Source organism: Protopterus annectens, chromosome 2.part1 (assembly GCF_019279795.1).
Source record: "Protopterus annectens isolate FY-2018-M chromosome 2.part1, PAN1.0, whole genome shotgun sequence".
Classification (NCBI taxonomy): Eukaryota; Metazoa; Chordata; order Ceratodontiformes; family Protopteridae; genus Protopterus; species Protopterus annectens.
This window is the reverse complement of record NC_056729.1, coordinates 949,013,315-949,025,425: the sequence shown is the minus strand read 5'-3', so window position 1 is coordinate 949,025,425 and position 12,111 is coordinate 949,013,315. Positions and strand designations below refer to the sequence as shown.

At 40.8% G+C, this 12,111-nt stretch overlaps 1 protein-coding gene across 1 annotated transcript in view; it reads right to left on the bottom strand.

The window, feature by feature from the left end:
- Positions 1-12,111, bottom strand: part of LOC122794924 (probable ATP-dependent RNA helicase DDX60) — a 3,096,781-nt gene that overhangs the window by 1,435,377 nt on the left and 1,649,293 nt on the right. The window contains exons 21-22 of the mRNA XM_044063517.1: positions 2,632-2,741; positions 2,436-2,540 (exon numbers count right to left, since the gene is read on the bottom strand). Of these exons, the coding sequence (XP_043919452.1) occupies positions 2,436-2,540; positions 2,632-2,741 (215 nt within the window). The remainder of the gene's footprint in view (positions 1-2,435; positions 2,541-2,631; positions 2,742-12,111) is intronic.

The window sequence follows — 12,111 nt, the reverse complement described above, 5'->3', positions numbered from 1 at the left end:
TAGGAGGACAAATGTGTGGCTCGAAATATGCAACAAAGTCTAGAAGATTTAGGATCTTTGCTAGGAAATGTTTGAATAGGTACTTTTATATCCCAAAGAAACTCCAAAGAATGTTTCCTCAGGTAGATGGCAAATGTTGGAGGTGTGATGGGGAAGAAACAGGCCACTGGGAACATACTGAGTGTAATGAGTTGGCAGACTCTAAAAATTAGCTGCAAAATACTCTGTCCGAAATATTAAATGAGCAAATGGGTGTAACTAAGGAAATATTTGAGCTGGGATATAGGATCTGAATTGGATAGATACACTAAGCTTTGTTAAGTTAAAATTCTACTGGCTACCGAAAATGAATTACTAGAAAATGGAAATCAAAGTCTAAATCAGCTGTATTTAAAGTATCCGATATTTGTCACAGAAATAAAAGAACTGGAAGTGGGCAGGAACAAATTACTTAGAAAGAATGAAAATTGTGAGAACAGTACATGTAGAATAATGTTTTGGAGGAAAAGTGAGGTTTAAGGGAAAGAAGGAAGGAACTGATCAATTTATAAAATGTTGGATTTATGATAATTATACAAAAGGGTATATGTACTATTTAATGGTTACAACTGGGAATATGTCTTTTTCTTTTACATAAATATATGCTTGCCTATGTCTTAAGTGACAATTCAATAACGGTTTTACAAACAGTTTTAATATTTTACCTCCCCTCACCTCCACATTCCTCCAAACTTCCATTTCAAGGAACACTGCTTATTTTTGCACAAATGTTACGTTTTTATTTGTTTATTAACCAGGTAAGTTAAATGGTCATAACAGAACTGTTTTTCAACTATAACCTGGGCCATAACGGCAAGGGTGAATGCAATATATCTAGTAATATCAATAAGCTAGCATGTGTTGGGGAGCTAGGAGGAAGCTGGAATGGCCAGAGAAAACCCACAAGTATAGGGAAAACAGACACACCCCATACAGACAATAAACAAAGTCTGGGCTTGAATCCAAACTCTGGCGCTATGCTACTATGGAGAAGAGATAAATTTTGTGTATATGCTACACATTATAACATTTTAGAACCAGAAAACCCAGAGCTTTTACACTGATGTCATTGGCATGGGATCTGTGGTTTACCACCTTCCATAACATTGGTTAACAGGTTTAGGCAAAATACTATTTAAGATTTTAGGAGATTATTGATGATTCTGCCTCTCAGTGCCTTAGATGGCTTATAAAGTAGACTGCACTGTTTTGTTCAACAAAGGAGGTTATGCACTGAACTAAGGAAATTGTGCATATGTTGAACAGTATGCAGAATATAGAAACAAGTAACTAAATAATGTGGCTATCCATTTTTCTTTCAGTTTACAGTTTGTTAAAGCATCAAATACTAAGCAACATGGTCAGATGATAGTCATAGCCAGCCTTAGCAATAGGACAGCTAGAAGGCCGCTTATGGTGCCAGTCTAGCAGGGGTGCATTTTCAGTATTTATTTGTTTATTTTTTGTAGTAAAGGAATGGTTTCTTTAAAAATATGTTGAATGAATACAGGAAAAACTAACGAGTAAGACAAACTTTGAGAAAAAGTAAGAAAAAAGTAATTTGGATGGTGTAGGTAGAGACAAGGGCGAGGCCACTAGCTAGTGTGTGTGTGTGTGTGTGTGTGTGTGTGTGTGTGTGTGTGTGTGTGTGTGTGGGATGGGGGCAATGAGGAGCCCTTTTGCCTAGGGTACCAGTTGACCAAAGGACGACCCTGATGATAGTATTCTGATGTTCCCATTCACCTGCTCCAGTCATATGATCCATGTGCTATGGATATTTTTCCACTGCCACCCACTAAGTTGGATATTTTCTTTACATATACAAAAATACTGTAAATAGCTGTTACTACTGCAGCTTTTAAGAACACACTAAAAAGAGCAGTACTGGCTGAGTGGAGCTGCGAGGGCTGTCTTTGACCAAGCTATAAACATTTACTGTCATCTCTATCAAGTACATAAAATCTCTCTTTCGCACCAAAAATATCTTCACTGCTTAAAGGCAATGACTGGAGGTTGGAAAAGCACTTAAGTACACTGATTTTGGTGACAAACAGATATGAGGTTACATGTACTTTACTTACTACAAGCAGCAGTCATTGTCTAGGAAGATTAATATACTTAACAAAAACACAGATCATCACTTCCATATTGTAGATGGACTTTTACATGCAAGTTGTTTGAGTCTGGACAGAGACAACATAAGTAAGAGAAGGCTGTATAACTCCTGTTAATTACACTTTTTCCTGTAATGTCTAATTCATAAGATATATTTCTATACAAATGAAATACAATTACCTGAAAGGATATCTTGTAACAGGAATTAGACAACCTGTTTCTGTTGTTGAAGACACTGTGCATTTTACATATCAGATAAAATAAGACAACATGTGAAATACCTTTGCTTGAGACCAGTTTTTCCAAGTACCGACCATGGTGTCATAGAGTTTGATACACTCTTGTGGTGAAAATGAAAAATCTGAAGGAAAGCCATACTTCTCTATCTATATAAAGAATAAAAATAAGTAACATATAATGATTCTGAACAGATGGATTCACAAATCTGAACATAAAGCTGTGCGCTCATAAACTTACATGGTTTACAGTAAGTGCTGCACATGGATGGTAATGAAAAAATTCAAAGCTGCCATCTTTTGGAATACAAACATACTTCTCCAAGTCATTGTATCTTTCTCCATATTTCACTGCAAAATTAAATGGTGTTATTAGATTAAAGGTGAAGTATAAAATTATATAAATTTTTTATTATTTAATTCAAAGTTAGGTTCCACCAAAAATCTATATAAACTCTATCTAGGGCATTAAGTCATATCACGACAATCCACACAGTGAGAGGTAACTTTCTTTGATCTGCATAAATACATAATTCCTCTTCCTAGGTCTTTCATTGTCTAGATCTTTTACTTCCTTCAATTCCCAGGTCTCTTATCATTTATTTTCATCTCTGCTCTTACTACATTGTGACTGTAAATATGTTGCATATTTTATATTGTTTTAATATATATGTTAACTTGTTAATTTGTTTCTCCTTGACTGTTCTGTTACTGTATGTGAATGTTGATTCACCCCAGCTGTATCTGCAAATGGTCATTATTGATCAGTGCACTAGCCTGGTAAATCAATACAAATAAATAAGTAATAAATATCACAGAATAACATGACCATTTTAAGACTTTAAAAACATGTTAATGCTATTTCTAATCAGATGCAATGTGGCAAAAACACATCACAACATTGCATATGTATTTGTATCAGCTTCACTGCAATAGATATAGTATTCCTAAAAAGAGAACCACAGTAGAAAGAGATAAGGTGGCCTGCAAAGAAAGCAATAAAACAGCACACTAATATGAAGGAAATATTTACGTGATTCATTAACACCAACCCTAAGTGAACAGGATCTGTATTCAAGAACATTTCTACCACATTTTTGCCTTTTAGTCAATCAGATAGATTACAATAAATGTATATGTAGTCTACACTTTGTGGTAACCTTTATGAATTCCCCTTGATATTTAAGGCTACAATAAAATCAGTAGGAAAACTAAAATTGGTAGGAAGAAGTTGTGAGGTATGCTTGTGTTATCTGTTCACTCAGAATGGTGTACACTTAGGGGGGAATTTAATAAAGCCTACACGTTTTTTTTTTTAGTATGTAGGCATCTCACCGAGCTGCTTACATGGGCACAAACATTTTTAGATTCAGTAAGCGCTACTGAGTAGCACACATGCACACACCAACATGGAAATTTCTGCGGCATGCAAATCACCTCATAATCAGATGAATCTAATGCAAATGAGGCAGGTAGAGCAATCCAACAAGCAGACTGGCATCTCATCAGACCCCGTGCCAGTGTCTGTAGTGTACACAGAAAAATTCTGTGTACAAGAGTGTAGACAGACAAATGGGGGTTACAAATACACAAAAATGGGCATAAATGTCATACCACATACAGATATGAACAAAGCTATCCTCCTGTATGTCTGAAAATTTAAAGGAAAAAACATTAAATAATTTAAAAAAAAAATAATCTAGGGATGTTTGGGTGGCGCGCCACAATGTGCAAATATGCTTTATAGATAAAAAATAAAAATTAAAAAAAAATGTGACAGAAATGTATTACAGGACCTTGCATGGAGTCCTTACAATGGTACATTGATGCTCTTGCTAACATAGTAGGGCTATGAAGCATGTAGTTTCCAGGCTGTAAGCATGGATACTAATGCAAATGAGGTAGAGTTACTAAACAGCATAAAGGAGTAATCGTGTCCACATATCCCCTTTATGAAGGCTTAGACCCATGTTGCTGTGACATTGGGGGGGGGGGGGGTTGTCCACTAGCATCTAAGCTCATTTCAGCTTAGTTGTGCCTGTTTGCATGGCGTGCCTCCTGGCTGAGCGAAGCCTTTCAGGGGAATGTGTCCACTAACTTCTAAACTTTGCTTACTTTCAATGCACATGTTTGCATAGCTAGCCACTGAGCTGAGCGTGTTCATTCTGGGTGGGGGGGGGGTATTCACTAACTTCTAAGCTTTGTTTACCTATGGGGTGTGTGTTTGTGCAGCTTGCCACTGTGCTGCATGTATCTAAAAACCCAATGACATCAGTTAGTTTTGACCATTGTTAAGTTAAAGGAGGGCCATTAAATGATGTTAATTATATTCTAGGCAGGTGGAATGCATCATAGTTAGCCAATCACACATCCTGCACCTACAAGCAGAGCTCTATAAAGTATGCATACACCCTACAATGATTTTTCCCTAATACTCTGGACCATTGGAGTACAGACTTGGGAATTTTAACTGAGATTATGCGAGGGGCTGCTGCAGGTCTGCTACATCTGTATGTGCTAGATGCTGAAGTCAGTGCTGCTGCTGCTGACAATAGGCCTAGACAGACAAGGAGAAGAGAGTTCAGACCCAGGGTAACCTACCAGGAGCTACATGAGCTGGAGATTGTACAGCGCTATGGGGTGAACAGAGACATACTACAAGAACTCACTGAGCTCTGCTGCCCTCAACTCAGACCAGAGCCTGCAGAACAAAACCCATCCCAGTGGAAACAAAGGTATGTGCAGCCCTTAGGATACTAGCTGCAGGTATTTTCCAAAGACCAACTGGAGACATTTAGGATCTCACAGGCATCAGAATACAGGGTACTCCACCAATTCCTGGATGCCATACTACCACATGCTAGTGAGCACACTTCCCTTCCTCTCACCCATGAGATGAGGGCCAGCAATATGCAACATTTCTAACATGTAGCACACTACCCTGAAGCACTGGGTACCATAGATTGCACTCATGTATACATCAAGGCACCAACCAGTGAGGAGGGTAGAATCTACATCAATCACAAGGGGTACCACTCCATCAACTGCCATGTCATGTGTAATGCCCAGGGGATTATCATGAATGTGAGTGTTGGCAGCCCTGGCAGTCACCACCACTCCCATATCTGGCATGCAGCACAGCTGTACCAGATGTTAGCTAGGGGGAACATCCCGCATGGCCAGTTACTGGGGGATGCTGGCTACACCCTGGAACCATGGATGATGACACCCATCAGAAAGTACAGTTGTGTACAATTACCATAAATGTAGATGTTCGAGTGTATTCACTGTTGCAGTCATTTCATTTGGGTAATCTTCTGGCAGGTTGCCCTCAGTCAGCCTGAATTCCAAAGTCTTGGGTCCTGCGTCAGTTGCTGTCTTCTCTTCCATGACGTCAGATCATCAGGGGTATAAAACATGCAGCCAATGCCATTTTCTTTAGTTTTTCTTGGCCCCAATGTCAGGTGCCCCCAAAAAGGTAGCAAAAAATATATATATATTATATATATATATATATATATATATATATATATATATATATATATATATATGTATATATATATATATATATATATATATATATATATATATATACTTTAGAGAGGAGAGGAATTAAGGTCAGCAGGGCTAAAACAGGATATATGTGTGTAAATGAGAGGGAGGGTAGAGGAATGGTGAGGATGTCGTGAGTAGAGTTGGTAAAGGTGGATGAGTTTAAGTACTAGGGATCAACAGTTCAGAGTAATGGTGAGTGTGGAAGAGAAGTGAAGAAGAGAGTACAGGCAGGGTGGAATGGGTGGAGAAGTCAGGAGTGATTTGTGACAGACGGGTACCAATAAGAATGAAAGGGAAGGTCTATAAGAGGGTAGTGAGACCAGCTATGTTATGTGGGTTGGAGACGGTAGCATTGACGAAAAGGCAGGAGTCAGAGCTGGATGTGGCAGAGTTAAAGATGTTAAGATTTGCACTGGATGTGACTAGGATGAACAGGATTAGGAATCAGTATATTAGAGGGTCAGCTCAGGTTGGACAGTTTGGAGATAAAGCAAGAGAGGCGAGATTGCATTGGTTTGGACATGTGCTGAGGAGGGATGCTGGGTATACTGGGAAAAGGATGCTAAGGATGGAGCTGCCAGGTAAGAGGAAAAGAGGAAGGCCTAAGATAAGGTTTATGGATTTGGTGACAGAGGACATGCAGGCGGTTGGTGTGAAAGAGCATGATGCAGAGGACAGGAAGAAATGGAAACAGATGATCCGCTGTGGCAACCCCTAACGGGAACAGCCGAAAGAAGATGATGATGATATATATATTTGTATACATGCATTGATATAAACTTTACCTTCATCTACAAGCAAATACACCACATAGGTTGTAGAAGATATGGAAGGAAAGATAAACTCCAGAATGACAGGGGGATGGCGGGAGGGTAATCTGGACTGCAACAGTGAATACACTCGAACATTTACATTTATGGTAAGTGTATACAACTGTACTATGTTCTTTGTGTTTCACTGTTGCAGTTATTACATTTGGGTAGAATCCCAAAGCTATGGTTGGGAGGCTGGAGCTAAACAGCATTAGGTGCGGCTATAAGGCCCTGCAGCACTGCAGTGGCAAAGCCTGCCCTGGACTTAGAGTAGAGAGGCAAATGATAATGCTTTGTAAAGGTGTGGACAGAACTCCAAGTAGCAGCCTCTAGAATGTCTTTGGTTGGTACTCCTCTGAGAAAGGCTGCTGAAGTAGCTGCAGCTCTGGTGGAATGAGACCTAATGCCCTTGGGCACAGGTTTACCATGGTGTAATTAGCACAAACAGATGCAGTGGCTTATCCACTATGAAATTGTTTGCTTCGCAATAGCCTTTCTGATCCTGCAGCATATGACACTATTAATTGCTCAGTTTTTCTTAGAGCTTTAGTCCTGCTCAAGCAGAATCTTAGCTGCCTGTGTATGTCCAAGGAATGCAGAATTCTCTCCCCCTTGTTCTGCGGATTTGGATAAAAGGTTGGCAGATGAATTGTTTGGTTAAGAGCCACAATGGAAACCACCTTAGGCATAAAAGTAGGATTTGTCCTCAGAGACACCCTGTCTGGGTAAAATATGATAAAAGGCTCTACAGCCATGATGGCCTGTAGCTCTGATACTCTTCTTGCTGAAGTAATTGCTAGTAGCAGAGCTGTTTTCCATGACAAGAACTTTATATCAGCAGTAGCAGCTGGTTCAAATGGAGGCAGGGTGAGCTTTTCCAGCACATAATTGAAGTCCCATGCAGGTAATGGTGATCTTCTAGGAGGCCTTAAATTTTTGGCTCCTCTAAGATATTGCTTTAGTAAAGGATGAGAAAAAATCGGTGGCTCTGTATTGTAATGAGCCAAAATGGCAGAGGCATGGATTTTAATTGATGAGAAAAATAGGCCTTTGTCAAGCATCTCAGTTAAGTATTGTAATATCTGAGGAATATTTGGTTCTGCTGTATCAGTTCCTTGTGCTTGATTCCAAGCACAGAATCTCTTCCATTTGTCAGCATAAGATTTTCTAGTACTAGGCCTTCTGGCTTCCAAAATGACATCCATCACAGCTTTACTGAGAGGTGTTGTTTGTATAACTACATGATCAGCCATGCTGCCAGGTTCAGTGTCTGTAACTGATTGTGCAGGATCTGATTGTTTTGCTGGGACAGTAGTTGAGGTCTTTGAGGTAAGGTCCAAGCTGGGTATTGAGACAAGTTCCTTAGGACTGGGTACCAGTACTGGTGGGGCCAGTCCAGGGCAATTAGTATCATCTTTAGTTTCTCTTGTCTGACTGTTAGGAGGACGTTGGGGAGTAGAGGCAGAGGAGGAAAGGCATAAACTGATAGGTTTTTCCAACTGAAGGATAGGGCATCCACTTTCCATGCTTGTCTGTGATAAGTCCTTGTGCAGAATCTTTTCAATTGATAATTTTGAGGAGAGGCAAATAGATCTATGTCTGGGCTCCCCCATTTCCTTGTTATCATGCTGAAGACTTGTGGATTTAGTTTCCACTCGTGCGGATCCATAAGGTTTCTGCTTAAATCATCTGCCAGTGTATTTTGTTTTCCTGGCAGGAATTGAGATTGAAGATGTATTTGGTAGGTCAAAGCTGTGTCCCACAGTGCCATGGCTAATATGCAAAGGGGGTATGAGTGTGTGCCCCCTTGCTTGTTTATATATCACATGACTGTGGTGTTGTCCATCTTTATCAGTAGTTGTCCTGGATGAAGTAAGTCCTTGAAGGCTGTTAGGGCATTTTGAACAGCTAGCATCTCTTTCTGGTTGATATGTAGATGCATTGGTTTTGGGGTCCATATGCCCTGAATGCATCTTCCTGCCATGTGGGCCCCCCGGCATAATCTGATGCGTCTGTTGTTAAGGTTTGGCTGCCAGGGGAGAGAGTGATGGCCCGTCCCATGTTTTGGTGACATGCCTTTGCCCACCATAGAAACTCCTGTTGTAGGCAGGGAATGAGAGGAATCATTGCTTCCAGACTGTGAGAAAGTTGACTTCATAAACTCTTTAGGTACCATTGAAGTTTCCTCATATGCAGTCTTGCATACGGAATCAGTAGGATGCAGGATGCCATGACGTCCAGAGCCTGCAGAATTTGTCTTGCAGATAACTGGGTTTTGGTTGCCATCTGTTTAAAGTAAGTAGTCAGTTGCCTTTGTTTGTCTGGCGTGAGGTAAGCCATCTGGGCAGTTATATTCAAGCTTGCACCCAGGAATATTATCTTTTGAGGGGGTACCAGTTGTGACTTATTTCCATTTATTGTATACCCTAGGCATGTTAGAAGCCTTTTCACAAATACCAGGTGTCGAAGAAGAGTGTCCTTGTTCTCTGCTTGAATGAGACTGTCATCCAGGTAAGGATATATTTGTATACTTTTTTGTCTGCAATATGCAATTACTGGTGCCAGGCACTTTGTAAAGACCCTGGGTGCAGTAGATAAGCCAAAGGGCAGTGCAGAGAACTGGTAATGCATTAAGCCAGCCTTGAATCTGAGGTATCTTCTGCACAATTGTCTTATTGGGACATGCAGGTATGCCTCTTTTAGGTCTAAAGTCAACAGCCAAGCATTCTTGCCCAGCATGGGCAGAAGCTGCTGCAAAGTCAGCATTTTGAATTTTGGAATGTCCAGGTATGTGTTCAAAATCAATAAATCCAGTATTGGCCGCCAGGCCTTGACCTTTCTGGGTATCAAGAACAGTCTTGAGTAAAAACCTTGTCCTTTTTCCTGTTCTGGTACTGTCTGAATGTGGGATGTAACCTGTTTCTGTGCCTCTGCCCATTGATTTTTTTGGCAGATCTGGCCAACCATTTGCTATTTGCAGAGTGTGGAAATGAAATATGTATCCCTGTGATACGATGTTTAGAACCCACTTGTCCTGGGTTATTAACTGCCAATTTTGAGCAAAAAGTGCTAGTTTTCCCCTATGGGTCCTGCCAAAAGGTAAGTGCTTGGTGTAGGCAGAGGGAAGTCATTGGGATTGCTTTCTGTAGGTTTGTGCTTTATCTCCCTCCAGATTTGGAGGTGGAAGCGCCCCATTGCTTTGACCTGTATGAATCTTGCGCCTGGTATCTGGAACCCTTAGGGCATCTGGATTTGCCCCTTTGAGCTCTGTGACACAGGAAAGGACCAGTTTTTTGTAGGCCAGTGTCTACTGAATCTTGGTGGCTGCACTTGTAAGAAGTCTTTAACAGTTTTCATAGACTTAGCTTTATCTTCCATTTTCTTTAAAACCTCTTCTGCCTTAATACCAAACAGAGAATCATGCTGTAAAGGTGCATCTAGCAAATTTGCTTTAACATGATTAGGCAAATTCTGTTCCTTTAGCCAGACATGTCTCCTAATCCCAGATCCAGTAACTGTGGCCCTGCAGGAGGCCTCTAAGGAATCAAAACCACATTGCAAAGTATGCTTTCCAACTTGTTCAGCTGCATGCACTAGTTCCTGCAATTCTTTGTTTTCTGCACATTCTGTAAACTACATCATTTTCTGTTTCAGCAATCCCATAACATGTTGTTGGTACTTAAGCATATGAAATTGACAGTTTAAGGCCCTGATTGCCAAGGTTGCAGATGTATAAACCACTTTTCCCCATCTGTCCAGTGCCCATGAATCTCTGTCAGAGGGGGTAGGATTTTTTGCTGTTGAGGCCTTAACTCCCTTTGGACCCTGTGAAATAGTTTCAGAATCAGCAGCAGGGTTTCTAAATAAATATTTATGTGAGTCAGGGACCCTGTAATATCTGTCAGGCTTACTGGGAGTCAGAGGTAAGGAGTCAGGGGTTAAGCTTGACTCCGAAAACACATCATCCACAATGTCTAAAACGGGGAATGGCTAAAGGCCTGTGCTGAGGAAGAAGAAGGAAATCCCTGAGCCTCTTTTTAGATTCTGAGAAGTCTTGACTCTCCCAGTGAAAATGCTTCCTCAAAGCATGCAAGGTTTCTCCAAATTAATAATCCTCAGGAGGAGATTCAGATGGAATAGACTCCTCAGCACCAGAATCCTCATAGGGAGGTATAGATAATTCCTGATCAGAAGAAATAGAAACCTGATCTGAAGATTCATAATCAGTGTCTTGCCTAGGGCTCTTATCAGGAAGGGGATGGGCACACCTGATCAAGGTAATAAGGTCTTCAGCCATTTTGATCATCTGTTTTTTAGGCATAGAGGCCTGTGCACGTGGCTCATTCGTCGTTTTTTTAGTTTTAGAAGTTGATTTTGTCTTTGGTTTTGCAGCTTTTGTCAGTTTGATATACAAATGTTGAGGTCTGAATATACCCTCAGAAGCCGGTGCCTGCTCAGCGGCTCTGACCCATCCAAGGGAGATATATCCATTGGTCCAATACCTTGAGTATATTGCAGCATGCTGGACTCCAAATGAGTGCCAGTAGAGGCCTGCAACTCGAAGGTAGCGGGTATCAGGGGCTGCGAAAGTGCCTTACTGAGTACCGGCAAACCGGCGACTGGCTTAGGAGAAGCTTTGTAGTCGTTTTGGATCTCGGCTGCCTTTCTCTGTCCTTTTCTTTGCATTTTTTTATGTACTTTGGTAGTCGGATTACTATACGAAGACATTTCTGGGTAGTTAAATCTGTTTCCAAAATACTTTGATGGAAAAATATACTGACGCTTAATAGTGCGTTGGTTAAATCTAGCACAAAACTGACAGCCAGGCATGTTGTGATCAGGGCCTAGGCAAGGAATACAGTATAAATGAAAATCCTTGTGAGGTATTTGCTTTCCACAAGTAATACAATTATTAACTTTTTCTGACATCGGTAAAAAGCAAGAAAAAAGTTTCCCCAATGGGGTACTTAGCTTTAGTGAAGACTTCGGTTCTGAAACTCAAACTCGATTATTGCAGTAGTCGGCCGACCGGCACTTGCGAAATGCTTCTGCTTCAGGCATCTCATGGCAAGAAAAACTGAAGAAAATGGCGTCAGCTGCATGTTTTATACCCCTGATGACCTGATGTCATGGAAGAGAAGGCAGCAACTGACGCAGGACCCAAGACTTTGGAATTCAGGCCGACTGAGAGCAACCTGCCAGCAGATTACCCAAATGTAATGACTGCAACAGTGAAACACGAAGAACATATGCACACACACTCATGGAAGAACACTATAATGAGGCACACACACAAAATTGAAACATCGTAGAGCATGTGTTTTGGCTTCTGAAGTCACAGTTCAGATGCCTCA